Here is a 19699-nt window from a genome sequence, read left to right as displayed (position 1 = left end):
CTCTACCATAAGCCATCTCCAAAGGCGTTTCAGAGAATTTGGCAGTACATCCAACCAGCCTCACAACCGCAGACCACGTGTAACCACACCAGCCCAGGACCTCCACATCCAGCATGTTCACCTCCAAGATCGTCTGAGACCAGCCACTCAGACAGCTGCTGAAGCAATCGGTTTGCATAACCAAAGAATTTCTGCACAAACTGTCAGAAACCGTCTCAGGGAAGCTCATCTGCATGCTCGTCGTCCTCATCAGGGTCTCGACCTGACTCCAGTTACTTGAGTGGGCAAATGCTCACATTCGCTGGCGTTTGGCACGTTGGAGAGGTGTTCTCTTCACGGATGAATCCCGGTTCACACTGTTCAGGGCAGATGGCAGACGGCGTGTGTGGCGTAGTGTGGGTGAGCGGTTTTCTGATGTCAATGTTGTGGATCGAGTGGCCCATGGTGGCGGTGGGGTTATGGTATGGGCAGGCGTCTGTTATGGACGAAGAACACAGGTGCATTTTATTGATGGCATTTTGAATGCAGAGAGATACTGTGACGAGATCCTGAGGCCCATTGTTGTGCCATACATCCAAGAACATCACCTCATGTTGCAGCAGGATAATGCACGGCCCCATGTTGCAAGGATCTGTACACAATTCTTGGAAGCTGAAAATGTCCCAGTTCTTGCATGGCCGGCATACTCACCGGACATGTCACCCATTGAGCATATTTGGGATGCTCTGGACCGGCGTATACGTCAGCATGTACCAGTTCCTGCCAATATCCAGCAACTTCACACAGCCATTGAAGAGGAGTGGACCAACATTCCACAGGCCACAATTGACAATCTGATCAACTCTATGCGAAGGAGGTGTGTTGCACTGCATGAGGCAAATGGTGGTCACACCAGATACTGACTGGTATCCCCCCCAAATAAAACAAAACTGCACCTTTCAGAGTGGCCTTTTATTGTGGGCAGTCTAAGGCACACCTGTGCACTAATCATGGTGTCTAATCAGCATCTTGATATGGCACACCTGTGAGGTGGGATGGATTATCTCAGCAAAGGAGAAGTGCTCACTATCACAGATTTAGACTGGTTTGTGAACAATATTTGAGGGAAATGGTGATATTGTGTATATGGAAAAAGTTTTAGATCTTTGAGTTCATCTCATACAAAATGGGAGCAAAACCAAAAGTGTTGCGTTTATATTTTTGTTGAGTGTAAAATAAGTGTGAAAGTATATACATAACAAAACACAAAGTTGATTACCTCTTATCTGTCTATCATTTTGTCCTCTGTTCATTTTATGAAATTTTTATGGCTTTTACTGTAGTACCCTTTAATGTTCATATGTCCATTGGGCATGTCTTAAGAATTTTGTTTGAAGACAAAAGAAAACATTTGTCTCAAAAGATTGCAAAGTCTGATATGACCAATTTTGTCAATACTCTTTGTGTTCTCTATGCTGTCTAGATTAGTCGGATCGAGTACATTCACTCCAAGAATTTCATACATCGGGATGTGAAGCCAGACAATTTCCTAATGGGGCTTGGCAAGAAGGGTAACCTGGTGTATATCATTGACTTTGGGCTGGCCAAAAAGTATCGTGATGCCCGCACCCACCAGCACATTCCGTACAGAGAGAACAAGAACCTGACCGGCACGGCACGTTATGCCTCCATCAACACACATCTTGGAATCGGTAAGTTGGTGGTCCAATAACAGCTGGCCACACAGGTATTGGCACAGTGCAGTGAAATGCTGGTTTGGTCTGTTTTTCTACTTACAATTATATGAAAGTATTGCACAGAGTTGTTTATAAATGGTTGGAGCCAAATTGCATTCCAGCTGTTGAGTACTAATTCACCCCACCTCATATAGCAAAAATCAACCCAGAATGGATTGCTGTATCAACATTCAATTTTATTTTTCAACCATCTGAAATTCCAGTCCCATCGTTCACATTGCTTGATGTCCAAATTTTATTTTTACATGTATTTACGAGAAAGGCGTGCAGTTTTATCCAATTTGTCAAGAGTGTGACAGTGAAGGCTTGGAGAGGACACAACATCGGGTTAGCGATCTCAGTAGGACAGCTGTGGTATGGACAGAGGACTTTGAAGAACTTGGTACAGCTAGCTGTTAGGTCCCCTTCACACATAACACGAAAGACGCAGAAACCAGGAAGAAAATCCGCGAACCAAAAACGAAATGGGGAACCACGAAACATTCCTCCTGCTGTCGGGAGGGACACACGGTCGGACAGGCGTGCATGATACCACGGCGACAGTTTTGTGCACGCTTGTGTTCACGAGCGCAGTGCGAGCACGTGGAAACTCGCGCGCACACAGCAGCTGAGCAAAAAATTAATAAATCACCACAATTTATAATACTTAATTCCGGTTATAAAGAGCGGATTTAGCCTCCACCTAGATGTACACCGGGAAGTAATACAATGACATGGATTACTGTTCTCTCTTTCACGCTTTACATGAATTGCTTGATGTGCTCGTCTTATGAAGAGTCGGCTCCCGTCTCATGAAGAGCCGGGCTCTTGCATCTTGAACACATCAGCTGGCATGGCATGTCCAGTGCGCAATGATCTGCTCCACATGTGATATGTGTTTTAATTATTACAATGTGGGTAAATCCTGCAGTGACACACGCCTCACAGTGGCATCCCACAGGGTGATTTACTGCATGGCATGATATTCACCAGCATTGCGGTGTGCTGATGTGCCGGCCAGCTGAAGTAATATGTTTTAATTTATTCCCACGTGAGGACAGTATACCGACGCACAGTTATGTGAGGTCGCATCCTACAAGCCAGTATAGGTGTTCCTCAGCTATGACTTGCAAGCACAGATATATGAACAGCTGCACGTCGCAGGGGGACATGTCCACCTCTGTCAGCGAAGCTCGGCAGCTCACAGAAAAAAACCTCACTCCCTGTACTCCTTCTGTGATTTTTATTTTATGTATGTATTATTATGCGTTTGTCCTGCATCTGTCTGTGTTTGTAATGTAACACGTCACGTGCACTAAGCTGTCATTTCCAGCTGTCAGTGAGTTGATAGAGGCGCTTTGCCATGCTGTGTGCACATGGTGTGCAAAAGACAACACACACCACGTCTTGTGGGGGGAAGGGCGCAACAGACACACACGCCACATGTGTTGGGGGGGCAACACGCAATTTGTACATGTTCAATATGCAGTCTTTTTCTTTGTCATTTTCAGAAACTGTTCTGTAAACACGGCACTGTTTCAAAAAATATCTGCAAACACAAAAACTGCTGAAAAACCTGTAGTACATATGCCAGGCCTGTAGGTGGTGCTGTAACACATCCACAAAAAAATTGGAAAAAGATCGCTTTAAGGAGCTAATCAATAGAGCAGCAGAAGAACCTTACAAAGCAGCACACAGTGTAACTAAAGTCATTTAATCTGACTTTCAGTCCTTTCAGTCGGATTCATCATCACAGCCTGCTGAAAACTGTTGTCCACATAAAACGGCCGTGTTTTGGAAGACAACATCTGGAAATACTTTAATTCCCTATAGTGGAAATTACTTGTGAGTGAATGTAGCATTTTTAAAGAAGTCTTAGTCTTAGACTCTTCCTGGGGGAGGCCTATGTATTGGTCAGCCCAGTCTCACGTTTTTTTTTTTTTTTCGTCCTCCTGTCACGAAATGAGTCAAATTTTCGTGACAGGGTTTTTTTTTTTGTTTTTTGTTTTTTACTTATTATTGCTAATCCAACAAGACAAAAAAGTTACATTACACCAACAACAACATGTCATTCATTATGAGCAGCTGGGATTAGAGAAGTGGGGCTGTGACATTTGTTTCAGAAAAGTTCTGTATAGGCTGTCCACATGAAAATGCAAATCCGGTGTTTTCAGATTTATTCACTCTGGGACTCATTTTCAAAATAGTGATTTCAGCCACCGAAAACACTGGTTCGCTGCGGACGAAATGGTAATGTGATACAAAACTTGTGCAGATACGAGTAAACCCGTCTCCATATAGATGGGATCTTAGACTCCCCCTGGGAGGAGGTCTATGTATTGGTAGGTCAAGTCCTTATCCACTTGGCTACCTGCTCTACTGTAAAAGTCATAGTCTATTTATCTTACCATACTATACTATAGTGGCTGTCAAAATAATGTTAATTTTGATTAATTGCAGCACACATAACACATCCCATCTTAAAATCTAAATGAATTGCACTTTTATTTCTCTGGTCATGATCCAGCCTGTAATTGCTGCACTGTTGAGGAAAAGCCAGAGAAGGTTAAGGGGTGCCCATACTGTAACTGGCAGTGGCAGGTAGATGGTAATTTTTTTTTAAAGGTAGGGATGGATTTGTTGTTTCCCTGGGTGGTTGCCATCCAGGACCCACGGTTGATCTGTGGTGTGGTGTGATGCCAACACATGCTCCCAGATTTGATAAGCAGGTGGGAAAACTTGAAATTAAAAATTTTCAAAAGCATGGACTGGTGTCACAGAGATGTGCCACTCTCAAACCGTAGTACCAGAGCTTTCCACCATCTTAGTGAAAACGGTGGAACATTAGGTTTAATGTCTGCTGTGCATTGCCAACATGAAAACTAAGGGATTAGTATATGCTGTTGAGAATAGAACTACAAAATTAAAGAGTACAACTCATGGCAATAATTATGGAATCACCGGCCTCGGAGGATGTTCATTCAGTTGTTTAATTTTGTAGAAAAAAAGCAGATCACAGACATGATACAAAACTAAAGTCATTTCAAATGGCAACTTTCTGGCTTTAAGAAACACTATAAGAAATCGGGAAAAAAAATTGTGGCAGTCAGTAACTGTAACTTTTTTTTAGACCAAGCAGAGGGGAAAAAAATATGGACTCACTCAATTCTGAGGAATAAATTATGGAATCACCCTGTAAATTTTCATCCCCAAAACTAACACCTGCATCAAATCAGATGTGCTCGTTAGTCTGCATCTAAAAAGGAGTGATCACACCTTGGAGAGCTGTTGCACCAAGTGGACTGACATGAATCATGGCTCCAACACGAGAGATGTCAATTGAAACAAAGGAGAGGATTATCAAACTCTTAAGAGGGTAAATCATCACGCAATGTTGCAAAAGATGTTGGTTGTTCACAGTCAGCTGTGTTTAAACTCCGGACCAAATACAAACAACATGGGAAGGTTGTTAAAGGCAAACATACTGGTAGACCAAGGAAGACATCAAAGCATCAAGACAGAAAACTAAAGCAATATGTCTCAAAAATCGAAAATGCACAACAAAACAAATGAGGAACGAATGGGAAGAAACTGGAGTCAACGTCTGTGACCCAACTGTAAGAAACTGCCTAAAGGAAATGGGATTTACATACAGAAAAGCTAAACGAAAGCCATCATTAAGACCTAAACAGAAAAAAACAAGGTTACAATGGGCTAAGGAAAAGCAATCGTGGATGACTGGATGAAAGTCATATTCAGTGATGAATCTCGAATCTGCATTGGCAAGGTGATGATGCTGGAACTTTTGTTTGGTGCTGTTCCAGTGAGATTTATAAAGATGACTGCCTGAAGAGAACATGTAAATTTCCACAGTCATTGATGATATGGGGCTGCATGTTAGGTAAAGGCACTGGGGTGATGGCTGTCATTACATCATCAATAAATGCACAAGTTTACATTGATATTTTGGACACATTTCTTATCCCATCAATTGAAAGGATGTTTGGGGATGATATCATTTTTCAAGATGATAATGCATCTTGCCATAGAGCAAAAACTGTGAAAACATTCCTTGCAAAAAGACACATAGGGTCAATGTCATGGCCTGCAAATAGTCCGGATCTTAATCCAATTGAAAAGCTTTGGTGGAAGTTGAAGAAAATGGTCCATGACAAGGCTCCAACCTGCAAAGCTGATCTGGCAACAGCAATCAGAGAAAGTTGGAGCCAGATTGATGAAGAGTACTGTTTGTCACTCAAGTCCATGCCTCAGAGACTGCAAGCTGTTATAAAAGCCAGAGGTGGTGCAACAAAATACTAGTGATGTGTTGGAGCGTTCTTTTGTTTTTCATGATTCCATAATTTTTTCCTCAGAATTGAGTGATTCCATATTTTTTTGCCTCTGCTTGGTCTAAAAAAGTAACCGTTACTGACTGCCACAATTTTTTTTCCTGATTTCTTATAGTGTTTCTTAAAGCCAGAAAGTTGCCATTTGAAATGACTTTAGTTTTGTGTCATGTCTGTGATCTGCTTTTTTTCTACAAAATTAAGCAACTGAAAGAACATCCTCCGAGGCCGGTGATTCCATAATTTTTGCCAGGGGTTGTAGCTTGTTATTCCATCCAACAGCTTTGCTCAAAAGCACTAATGGTTGCCCCACACTATAATGAAAATATCATTGTATCTCTCATGCAACCATAGTATAGTACATGAATATGTAACCACTACATAAACTGTTGATCCATTTCTCATTTTGCCACAAATCTGACTTATCCAACCTTTGCATGCTTGTGTTCACACACTGTGCAGGCTCACCTGACCAGTAGTCATACATTTGGTATTGCACCAGATGACTTGGTGTTAAGTACTTGCAGGCTGCTATAAGTGGGTGTCATTGCACGTGTCAGCTGCACAGTGCTGTTGAAGCAGCTGATTATACAAAGTTGATCCAACTACAGAACAGTCGATCTATTCAAATAACTTATTTCAGTTGCCTGGTATTTGTGTAGGTTGTTAAAACAACCATGATATTATCACAACTTTTTTGTTTGTTTGTTTGTTTTAAGTAGTAGGGCTGTACGTCATTAAAGGTGACATGAGAAAAACATTTTTGAAAAGTCATTATTTTTCTGATGTGTTGGGGTTACCAAATTATTTAATTTTGGTTTGCCATCAACTTTAAGAATTCATTTAATTTGGGCTGGGCATTTAACAAACTTTCTTCAAAAAAGGAAGAGGGCTGATGCTTTACCAGGGGCTGTCCAGCGTTGTTTTGGCTTCTCCCTTTGTCACTTGCAGTCACCACAGTAGATCCATAATGGACGTTGCATGTTGATATGACGTTTGTTTGTTTTTAACACCGCATGCCCTTCTTGATAGAACAACAAATTACATGGAGAATGAGCATGTGTGGTGACACGGGGAACCTTCTGCTCAGAAAACGTACACACGTCCATGTATGTGTGTACATACGGTTGTCTATCTGCTTTACCAGTGATCCCCACTAATTGATGAAACACAAGTAAACACAGGCTCAGGGTAACAGTAACTGCGCTGTCAAGGCCAATGTTTGAGTGTATATATGTTTTTGTATACAAAAAGAGATGTGATGTAGTCCCTGTTTGGTCCTTAATAAGCAGTCCATTGTCATGTAATTAACTCAGCATCATTAAGTTGTCTTGCTCATTCAGTTTTGTCACGCTGTGTGTCCACAGAACAATCAAGACGTGATGACCTGGAGTCCCTTGGCTATGTCCTAATGTACTTCAACTTGGGCTCTCTGCCCTGGCAGGGCCTCAAGGCCGCTACCAAGAGACAAAAGTATGAACGAATCAGTGAGAAGAAAATGTCTACCCCTATCGAGGTTCTTTGCAAGGGATATCCCTGTAAGTAAACAGGAAAGCTACGATGTTAATTACCATTGCAAAATGTGTTATAAGTGGCAACCTTTTTGTGAATTTGCCACAGTGCCTTGAACCACCAAGAGTATGTGGCAATGAAATTGAGGCTTCCATTTTGGTATTTATTTTGAAACTGGGGCTGATCTGATCTCAAAGATTGGTATTTTGTCCACTCAAGATTGATTAATTTTATTAAATCCATATCATAGGTGCGCTATCTCTCTATCTTTACCTCTCTGTCTCTCTCTCTCTTTCTCTGTGTAATTGCACAATCCTACGTGATGTCACCCATAGGTTTTCTATAGACATCCAGGACTGGATGTGAAGCCTATATCTGGGCATTGCCACTTTGGCAGCAGTAGCAACTCTGACTCTGGCTACGTCACAACAAACCTAATAAATTGATAAAGAGGTGGAGCATGGATGACTCAGTTGTCTAATGAAAGAAGCCTGAACACACATCTATCTTTAACTGTGAACTAGCTAAGCTAACAGGCTAATGGCTGTTTGGTTATTTATTAAATCATATTTTGGGGGACTACACAGTTGTTCTTATAAATGTTTGGTTTGCTGTCGGCATTTTTATTTTAATTTGGATTATTACAGCTAAAAACAATTGAAATAAAAAAAAACCCTCAACAATTAGAATATTTCATAAGATAAATTTAAAAAAGGACTCATAGAAAAGTCAGTGTTCTTTTATGCACTCAATACTTGTTTTGGAGTCCTTTTGCACAAATTACTGCATCAATGTGGTCTTGCATGGAGGCGATCATCCTGTGGCACTACTGATGTGTTATGTCATATCAGCCTCCAGCTTGTCTGTATTGTTGAGTCTGGTGTCTCTCTTGTTCCTCTTGAGAATGCCACATCAATCCTCTCTGCGGTATGGCGGCTTTACTGGTTAGTAAAGTATACAGGTCTGTGAAAATGCCGTGGATCTGCGGGATTCCGCGAATTTCATCATGGGTAGGGTGGGGGTGTTAGTGTTGTACTCTTTAATCGTGATCGTTACTAAGTTTTTAAAATGCTTATCGCAAAGGGTTCATTTTTTTTTTGACATCATGCAAGTCTTATAAGTCCATGGACACTAATCTGTGTGCTACAGATACATATCAGTTTCCTCGGATCCACGGCGTTTCGCGGAGGAAAAATGCCACTCAAAGCCTGGCTGTTACGACAGTTGTCGTAAAGCGGGACTGGTTGGTTGCTGCGGCGACACTGTGTGGCTCCTGTGTGAAGCTTAGCTAAACGTAGCATGTGGACATCGCAGACTTTTAGAACTTTAAAGTTTTTAAAAGAAGAATTTTGCAGCATGTCTGTGTCACGGAGCGACATCAGACAGAGTGAAGATGGTGAGAAAGTCGGTTTGAAAAAGTGTGATAAGGACAAGAATCCGTGGAATTGTTGCTGGCTTCATCAACACACCTGAAAGATAAACGGGAAAGTGAACTGGTAAGAATTTTTTTTCTCTCTCTGGAAAATAAACATTGTGCTGTTCAAACAGGATTTCAGAATAGATTATGTGCCTTTTTTTTCTTTAATCTTGAATTTCTTTCATTGGAAAAAAAAAAACATTGTGGCTTTGAATGAATTTAAGCTACATGAATTTACACAACAATGTAAATTAGTTTTTACTTTTTTCATGGGAAAAAGACACTGTGGCTTTGAGTGGATTTACAGGAATTTACACAAGAATGTGTGGCTTTTTTACTATAAGGTATGTTATTAATATTTTACCCTGATTTTTAAAATATTCTACAAGCTTTAGCTGTGGTTTTTGACATGGTTTAACAGTCTTTTCAGTCTTCATGAATTTCATGTAGTTTAATTGTTCTGAGTTAATGCATAATTTGGTTTACAATTAAAAGGAAAATCATACCAGGTCCTACTTCCACGTCATATTCTGTTATTTCAACATGATCATTGACAGTTCAAATGAAGTGTTGAATCTAGGATCATTTAAATATGCACTAATTTTGAGATTTGTTCTTCCAGTAGATGTTGAAAATGTATCAGTAGATGAAAATTTAATTTGGTTTCTGGGGCCCCACAAGGCCCTAGACCCTGGCTCATGGGGGGCTGTGCCCCCCAGACCCCCTGCGCATTTTCCTCGCATTTCACAATTTTCATTTCACAGCCCTGAGTATAGTAATATCATAGTCAGCAAACCAGTTGCTAGTAGTTTTGACACTGTGTGCTGCTGCCAAGTCCTGCAGAAACAGGAAATCAGCATCTCCATAAAACTTGTCAGCAGCAATGGTGGGCATAGATCTGCTAACCACTACTTATCGAAGCTAACATTTTCGTTAGTGGACTAGCTTTTCAGATAACTTTGAAAACCATCAGTGGACCAATTAGCTTCCGATAAATTTAGTTCTGACAATTTTTAGACTGCTAACATGTTTTTACAGGCATAGTGAATAAAGCTTAAAAGTTTAAAAAATTTGTAAAGTCTGAAATCAAAGATTTTTAGTGCCTGCCTGTTACATGTTTGTTGCAGACAGACCGCTATGAGTGGTACAGCTCTCTGCAGGCAGAGAAGAGCTGACTACCTTTATAACCTTTCTGTAGTCATGAAAATATGTTGCTATTTTTAAAAAAAGTACTGATATATGGTGAAAATCGCATGAAATTGCTTTTTTTTTTTTTTTTTTTTTTTTTAGTTCAAAATTTTGGACAGTGCCACCTATTTTGCCCTGTTAGACATTTTCCAGTTTTTATATAGACACCCAAAAGTTTGCATGGAACTCACAAACCATATTTGAAATTTCAAAACTCCAGTTTTTAGCTATTCCATTACAATTTGTCTAAGAAAATCATTGCCAAATGACAAACAAGCGAAGTTGAAAATCACAACAAAATTTAGACATTGGAGCCAAAAGCGGAACTTGTCTACTCCAAATTATTCATGGTAAAATTTTGATATTTCACACAAACATTGTGAACATATGTTAATACACAAAATAATCAGTTTTTATCTATTGGTAAATACAGCGTGCTTATGTCACAAAGTAGACGGCCAGCCATATCAGAAGTTGAATGCGTGAAAAAAATGCTGCCTTGTGTTAAATAAATAAATAATAATCTCAAAAGATTTTCATCCTAGCTCAACGAAAAACATATCTTTCTATTGCCAAATATGTCAGTTAATGAGATTGTATTTAGATTTCTGCATCTCCTGTATTTTTTCCGATTTTTTTTTTTTTTTTTTTTTTTTTTTTTTACAAAGACCTTCACTGTGGTGCTGTAGAGGTATTTTTGAAAACATGGTTTATCTCATGAGAGTTTAGATCTGTTTCTGAAACAGATATATCTATCACCAGGAATGATGTTCCTGCTCACTACAGAAAAAGCACACTGCTCAGGTCAACCAATTATACTGTCATTGTGTAGTGGTATGGAAATGAAACCTTCAGCAGGATTAGGTCTTCAAATGTTGATCTCCTAGCTGAGAATGGAGTTCATGCAAGCAGGGCTTCTTGCAGTGAAAATACATTGCACCTCTACCATATGGCACTGTCTGAGCTGAGACAGGACTAAAATGTTAAGAATATTGTAGAATCTCAAGAAAATAAGTTCATATATTTTGATGAATTTAGTTTAAGCAACCTATGGTAAGACCGCTGTCTCATCAGTCTGTAAAACTTAGTTACTGCCAATGTTAGATATAGCTTCGGTTAAGTTCACATAACTTTTTTTTTTTTTGGTAAAGATTGTGTATTAATTCTTTCAATTAAATATATATATATTTATATATATATATATATATGTAGATAAGTATTTTGTTCAGCTAGAAACAGTATTTTTATTGTGTTATAAGAAAGTTTATTTTTTGGCTTCTATGTCAGTAAAATGTAACTCAGTACTTGAACCATGTCATACAGACTTGCTGGTATATCACACAAGTCATGCACAAGCAGACAGTTCTGACTTATTGTTAAAAATTTAAACAAACTAATTCCTGATAAGTTATTGAAATTAATATCACATCTGTCATTTTATAAACTGAAAATATCAGCTATATGTTTTAGTTTTAAAATAATGCACTAATTTTGAAGGTTTTAGCGTTTAGACACACATGCCGCAATGAATTATGGGTAAATTAGTTCCCTGACATGAGTTGTTGGTTGGTTGGTATAACACACATTACTGAAACGTGTGATGGGTTTTACAAATAAATCTGTATTTGTAAATATGTAATTTTTTGCCATTTGTAAAAAGAAAGGCAATTTGAAAACTGAAAATTCGGTTTAAGTGGATTCAGTACTTTTAGTGAATGTGTGGCAGCAAATGCTGTTCAAACTGCCATGAACACTGCCATCTACTGGCCAGTAGTTCATACATTCGCTAAAAGTGCTGATACTCTGTTAAATTGTTGTGATTGTGATCAGAATTAAAAAATAAAACTTCACATCCAATTTAAAAAAAAAAAAAAAAAAAAAAAAAAAAAAAAAAAAAAACCACTATGTATATAAAAAATAGGCTTGACTAATTAAAAACAAAGTGCTGAGTTAAAGTTTACATACAAGTATTTTGTAGAGAATACAAACGCCCAGCTTACCCACAAATGATTTCATTGCATGACATGCTTGTCACGTTGCTAAAGGTGAACTTCTTATAAAGACGAAATCTTGAAGCAGCTGCTGTCCTAATTGCTCCTGTTGCATGCTCCTGTACATTACAGCTACTTTGTCCAAATTTGTGACTACTGCCAACTACTGTTTTAGAGAATACCATAGTGTGAGTGCTTTTATTTTGTGGTGAAGTGGGTGTGCCACAGATGGCGTTCCCAACCAAAAATATAAGCTAGGGTTTAGGCTTCCATTGTGTTTTGAGATATTGTACAGTTGTGCTCAAACGTTTACATACCCTGGTAGAGTTATTGATATCAGTTGGACGTGCTTGGAACACCTCCCTAGGGAGACGACAAGGGGCCATCCTCACCAGATGCCCGAACCACCTCAACTGTCTTCTTTCAATGAGATACAAAATTTGTATTTATACAAGTCATAGGTTGATACTGATCTAGTTTGTGTGGTGTCTCCCCCCCCCCCCCTTATTTTTTTTTTATAATCCAGCTGAATTCTCTACATACCTAAATTTCTGCCGCTCACTACGATTTGATGATAAACCGGACTACTCTTACCTGCGACAACTTTTCAGGAATCTTTTCCATCGGCAGGGCTTCTCCTATGACTATGTGTTTGACTGGAACATGCTCAAATTTGTGAGTGAGCTTCAAAACTAAACTGTTGTTTGGTGCTTGAACATCTTAAATTATAGTTGACAACATGATGCAGGAAATGTAAAACCATCTGTGTTGAAGAAAAATCTTTCCCCACAATCTATAGGGTGCCAGTCGGACAACTGAAGATGGAGACCGTGACAGAAGGACGGGAGATGAGAGAGAAGAGCGTATTGGAGGAGCACCAAGGGGTGCTGCAGTGAGAGGCATCCCCCAAGGTCCCAATGCAGGAGCTCCAAATAGAGTCAGGAATGGACCAGAGCAGGCCATCTCTAATCCTGCTTCACGAGTTCAGCAGTCTGGTGAGTTTTAGATTAAATGTACAGTGCATCCAGAAAGTATTCACAGGACTTCACTTTTCCACATTTTGTTATGTTACAGCTAGGGTTGGGTATCGAGAACCAGTTCCTTTCGGGTATCATTAAGAAATGATTCAATCCACCGACATCAATAGCCTTTTTGCTTAACGATTCCCTTATGTCCTTCAGAGTGGCCATTGTTTTTGAGGGTGTTTGTCAGGAAATGATCATTTCTCTACCTTGATTACAGACCCTGCAGCGGCTCTGTAATCAACTGCTTCTGCAGCGCTACTCTACTTTGAAGCATGAATCATGAAGCAGTGCTTCAATCCGCTGGCTCATTGGTTCTTTGTTTTGCTGTGCTTCAGAAGTGGCAAGTCCACTTCTTAACCCCTCTCAAAGCCATTAAAATGTCAATCGCAAGTCACTTTTGTAATTAACTGCAGTCAAGAAATGAGAATTGTCCTCCGTTCCGCTGGCACAGCTCCATACCCTGCGCGGCTCTCTGCGAGACAGAGTCCGGTCGGAATTAATAACTTCTAAACAAATTACCGCTTGAAATAAAGTGACACCTCTTACCAAATGCTATAATACAGACAATAAACTACAAATGACTAAAATGTTTTTTTTTCCTCCCAAAATGAGACGTCCTGCATTCTTTATGAATTACATTCTGATGTGCAGCACAGCTCAGAGGTATGGAAAGACATTCATGCCAATAATGTCTGAAAGGAAATGCTTTTGACTAAAACTACAGATTTTATTTCTATTTATGTCCAGAGATCAAGGATCCACCATGTACAGTTTATTATGTCCAGAGTTTAAGGATCCATTGACAAGTTTCATACGAGGGTAGGCTGAAAAGTTCTAAGGCTCACTATAATGCAGTTAACTCCATTATAGTGAGCCTTAGAACTCGTATTTATTTACTTCGACTCAATAAATGTTGTTGGCATAGAAAACCTGTAAAGCCTACTTTCAGTACACAGAAAATTTACAAGAGTTATCGATAAGGAATCGGATCGATAAGCGGAATCAATAATGGTATCTATCGATTAAAATCTTATCAATACCCATCCCTAGTTACAACCTTATTCTAAAATGGATGAAATTAATTTTTTTGCCTCAAAATTCTACACACCAAACCCCATAATGACATGAAAAAGGAAAATGGTTTTTTTTTCTTCTTCTTCTTGAGATTTTTCCATATTTATATACAGGGTGAACACAAAAACACTCCTTGGTTTCAAATAATTATAATATTAAAAGTCACATGAATAACTTTACAATTTTCGTATCAACAGTTGCAGAAACTCAAGTTTTTTCTTTTTTGCGAATCTTTGTGGAGAGAGGAAAACCTTTCAGAAGGACAGCCATCTCTACAGCAATCCACCAGTCAGGCCTGTATGGTAGAGTGGCCAGATGGAAGCCACTCCTTAGTGTAAGGCAGATTGCAGCCTGCCTGGAGTTTGCCAAAAGGCACCTGAAGGACTCTCAGACCATGAGAAACAAAATTCTCTGGTCTGATGAGACAAAGATTGAACACTTTGGCCTGAATGCCAGGCGTCATGTTTGGAGGAAACCAGGCACCATCCCTACAGTGAAGCATGGTGGTGGCAACATCATGCTGTGGGGATGATTTTCAGCGGCAGGAACCGGGAGACTAGTCAGGATTGAGGGAAAGATGAATGTATAGAGACATCCTGGATGAAAACCTGCTCTAGAGTGCTCTGCCTTGGACTGTGGCGACAGTACATCTTTCAGCAGTACAATGACACTAAGCACACAGCCAAGATATCAAAGGAGTGGCTTCGGGACCACTCTGAATGTCCTTGTGGCCCAGCCAGAGCCCAGACCTGAATCCAATTGAACATCTCTGGAGAGATCTGGAAATGGCTGTGAACTGACGCTCCCCATACAACCTGATGGAGCTTGAGAGGTGCTGCAAAGAGGAATGTGCAAAACTGCCCAAAGATAGGTGCACCAAGCTTGTGGCATCATACTCGAGAAGACTTTAGGCTGTAATTGCTACCAAAGGTACATCAACAAAGTATTGAGCAAAGGTTGTGAATACTTATGTACATGTGATTTTAGTTTTTTTTTTTAAATTTTTTTAATAAATATCCAAAAATTTCAAAGGGAAAAAAAAAACTTACTCATGTTGTCATTATGGGGTGTTTGTGAGTAAAAGTATGAGGGGGGAAAAATGAATTTCATCCATTTTAGAATAAAGCACCCCTGCACTAAGGTAAACTGTTTTTTAGTGGGAGTTTGTTTGTTGTAGCGCACTTGTTCCGCTCGTGTGTTTTTTCATTGTGTTGTGTTGCTACCTTTTGTTGCAATGGGCTTTAGACAAACTTTGCAGCGTGCAGTCCCTTGTTCCACATCTGTCGCACCAATCCCAAACCACTGACAATACTATTCCTTTCTTGGAAACAAACTTACTCTTCATTACCGGTAGCCATGTTGTTGTGTAGGGAGGAGAAGCTACTGGAGGCAAAAGGTGTATTGTAGCAAGAGGAGGGAAAATTTTTTTTTTTTTTTTTTTAAATCGCCCGCAACAAAAAAATTCTAATTGATATATTGCCCAGGTCTAATGTTAACATTAGGTATATGTAAGTGCTTCTTAATTTTGGACTTTCCCCCCCGTTCTCTTCAGGTAATACATCACCACGTGCAATTTCTCGGGCAGAGAGGGAGAGGAAAGTGAGCATGCGGCTCCACCGTGGTGCCCCTGCCAACGTGTCATCTTCTGACCTCACAGCCCGTCACGACCAGTCCAGAGTTTCTACGTCACAGGTGAGAAAACAAAAGTAATTTGGCAGTGCTTTGCAACTGGATGGAGGATTTTCTTAAGGACAGGCGGCATCATGTCTGTATTAATGAAGCACAGTCACCTTGGATACAGGTCACTAGTGGCGTTCCCCCAGGGGTCGGTCGTTGGACCCGTATTGTTTCTTTTATTTATTAATGACCTGCCATCCGCAGTCAATTTGAAGTGTAAAAGTTTTGCTGATGATACTAAGGTATATCACCACTTTCTCTCCTTAGTTGACGGAGAAGAGCTCCAGAAAGATATAGATAATCTTCTATTATGGTCTAGTGACTGGCTGCTTAGTTTCAGTGAACAGAAATGCAAAGTTCTTCATGGGGGGGGACCTGTGTTATGATTATATAAAGAATGAAAGAATTCTTGAAACAGCTACAGAAAAGAAGGATCTTGGCGTGTTAGTTTCAAATAATCTTTCTTTTTTCAGGCATATTGCAGTATCGGCTGCTCAGGCTAACTGTTTTGGGAATGATAAATAGAGCCTTTTCTTATTTAGACAAGGAGTCCCTCACTATTATTATCTATAAAAGCTTCGCACGTCCACACCTAGAATATTGTGTGCAGGCCTGGTCTCCTTACCTTGGATGAGATAAAGTGTTAGAAAAAGTTCAAATGCGAGCCACTTACTCAACAGCCGCATCAAAACAGCGAGCGTAGTCTCTGGACCTGTTGCCAGATTTGGCGCAGCTCCGCACAGCAGACAGGAGGGCGGTGTGAGTGGCCCGCTGCTGCGTTTACCGAGCTCGCATTGGAAGCAGTGAGCGCAATCGCGGTGATGCCGACCGGTCCGCCTGATAAGGACGCAGCACACAATGCGCTGTTAAAGCACACAATGCGCTTTTCATTCTGGTAATGGAGATGCTTTATTTTTTGCTTTTCTGTTTTCTTTTTGTTTTTGTTTTTTTCTTTTAAATGAATGAAATAAATAAATAAATAAATGAAATGAAATGAAAAAAAAAAAAGCATGCAAAATTGCACTAAAAAAATCCGTGAAACTGCGAGGCCATGAAAGGTGAACCGTGTTATAGCAAGGGACGTGTGTGTGTGTATACATGTATACATGTATATATGTGTATACATGTATGTATGTATGTGTATATAATTTAAAAAATACCATGGTCAGTGAGAATTCCATGTCTAACTGGCGTGCATTATTTTCGTGTATACGCACACGTAGTTCGGCGAGTTAAGTCACTGTTATAATCACTCTGCTCTAGTTGTCACCATAGCAACGCACAAATCAGTTGGCGCAGATCAGCTGTGTTTTGACAAGTGAATGACAGAAACACGATAAAAGATGGATTTCCAAGTGAATTTTAATATTGTTGGCCAAAATAAAACATTTGAGGAATGGAAAGAGGAGGAGAGCAGACGAGAAGAACAGCAAAAGCAACAGCGTAAAGATTTAACATCTGACGAACTGGACAAGATTGAAAATGGGAAAGAAGAAGAGAACAGTTCTATCCTTGCGGGCGGCCGAGCGCTCCGCAACAAAACAGCGAGCGTAGTTTCTGGACCTGTTTGTCACAGCACGACACAGCAGAGAGGAGGGGCGGTGTGAGTGGCCCGCTGCGGCTCTAGCCCGCAGACTCGCATCAGAGACAAAACATAAAATAGTCCCAAATACTCACGTTTTTATCAAGTGCTGTTAACTTAAATAAATATTTGTGTGTTAGCTCACTGTGTGGGACCATGGTATAAGCGGATTAAACGACTCAAAGCCATGCATTATACGGTTTGAATGCACTTCGTGGAGTAACACCACTCCGCTTCTCGTTGTGGTGTTTCAGACGCCGCGTTGTGCATTCAAACCGTATTTTTTTAATATATATATATATATATATATATATATATATATATATATATATCAGAGAATGTTCATTCAGTTGTTCAATTTTGTAGAAAAAAAGCAGATCACAGACATGACACAAAACTAAAGTCATTTCAAATGGCAACTTTCTGGCTTTAAGAAACACTATAAGAAATCAGGAAAAAAAATTGTGGCAGTCAGTAACGGTTACTTTTTTAGACCAAGCAGAGGGAAAATAATATGGACTTACTCAATTCTGAGGAATAAATTATGGAATCGCCCTGTAAATTTTCATCCCCAAAACTAACACCTGCATCAAATCAGATCTGCTCGTTAGTCTGCATCTAAAAAGGACTGATCACACCTTGGAGAGCTGTTGCACCAAGTGGACTGACATGAATCATGGCTCCAACATGAGAGATGTCAATTGAAACAAAGGAGAGGATTATCAAACTCTTAAAAGAGGGTAAATCATCACGCAATGTTGCAAAAGATGTTGGTTGTTCACAGTCAGCTGTGTCTAAACTCTGGACCAAATACAAACAACATGGGAAGGTTGTTAAAGGCAAACATACTGGTAGACCAAGGAAGACATCAAACCGTCGAGACAGAAAACTTAAGGCAATATGTCTCAAAAATCGAAAATGCACAACAAAACAAATGAACGAATGGGAGGAAACTGGAGTCAATGTCTGTGACCGAACTGTAAGAAACCGCCTAAAGGAAATGGGATTTACATACAGAAAAGCCGAACGAAAGCCATCATTAACACCTAAACAGAAAAAAACAAGGTTTCAGTGGGCTAAGGAAAAGCAATCGTGGACTGTGGATGACTGGATGAAAGTCATATTCAGTGATGAATCTCGAATCTGCATTGGGCAAGGTGATGATGCTGGAACTTTTGTTTGGTGCCGTTCCAGTGAGATTTATAAAGATGACTGCCTGAAGAGAACGTAAATTTCCACAGTCATTGATGATATGGCGCTGCATGTCAGGTAAAGGCACTGGGGAGATGGCTGTCATTACATCATCAATAAATGCACAAGTTTACGTTGATATTTTGGACACTTTTCTTATCCCATCAATTGAAAGGATGTTTGGGGATGATGAAATCATTTTTCAAGATGATAATGCATCTTGCCATAGAGCAAAAACTGAAAACATTCCTTGCAAAAAGACACATAGGGTCAATGTCATGGCCTGCAAATAGTCCGGATCTTAATCCAATTGAAAATCTTTGGAAGTTGAAGAAAATGGTCCATGACAAGACTCCAACCTGCAAAGCTGATCTGGCAACAGCAATCAGAGAAAGTTGGAGCCAGATTGATGAAGAGTACTGTTTGTCACTCATTAAGTCCATGCCTCAGAGACTGCAAGCTGTTATAAAAGCCAGAGGTGGTGCAACAAAATACTGGTGATGTGTTGGAGTGTTCTTTTGTTTTTCATGATTCCATAATTTTTTCCTCAGAATTGAGTGATTCCATTTTTTTTTCCCCTCTGCTTGGTCTAAAAAAGTAACCGTTACTGACTGCCACAATTTTTTTTTTTCCTGATTTCTTATAGTGTTTCTTAAAGCCAGAAAGTTGCCATTTGAAATGACTTTAGTTTTGTGTCATGTCTGTGATCTGCTTTTTTTCTACAAAATTAAACAACTGAATGAACATCCTCCGAGGCCGGTGATTCCATAATTTTTGCCAGGGGTTGTATGTGTGTGTATATGTATGTATGTATGTGTGTATATGTATGTATGTATGTGTGTATATGTATGTATGTATGTATGTGTGTATATGTATGTATGTATGTGTGTATATGTATGTATGTATATGTATGATAATATATAATGTAGATAGTAATATAGTGGGATAGTATGTGATGATATTATAATATATGTATGTATT

General features: G+C 39.7%; 1 protein-coding gene across 1 annotated transcript in view; it reads left to right on the top strand.

The window, feature by feature from the left end:
* The window catches only part of LOC117527325 (casein kinase I), a 49565-nt gene that overhangs the window by 24516 nt on the left and 5350 nt on the right, over window positions 1-19699 (top strand). Inside the window, exons 6-10 of the mRNA XM_034189639.1 lie at window positions 1463-1691; window positions 7429-7599; window positions 12696-12844; window positions 12969-13164; window positions 15821-15960. Of these exons, the coding sequence (XP_034045530.1) occupies window positions 1463-1691; window positions 7429-7599; window positions 12696-12844; window positions 12969-13164; window positions 15821-15960 (885 nt within the window). The remainder of the gene's footprint in view (window positions 1-1462; window positions 1692-7428; window positions 7600-12695; window positions 12845-12968; window positions 13165-15820; window positions 15961-19699) is intronic.

Source organism: Thalassophryne amazonica, chromosome 16, assembly GCF_902500255.1.
Source record: "Thalassophryne amazonica chromosome 16, fThaAma1.1, whole genome shotgun sequence".
In the NCBI taxonomy this organism is placed as follows: Eukaryota; Metazoa; Chordata; class Actinopteri; order Batrachoidiformes; family Batrachoididae; genus Thalassophryne; species Thalassophryne amazonica.
The sequence above is the reverse complement of the archived record's forward strand: the minus strand, read 5'-3'. Positions and strand labels throughout refer to the sequence as shown.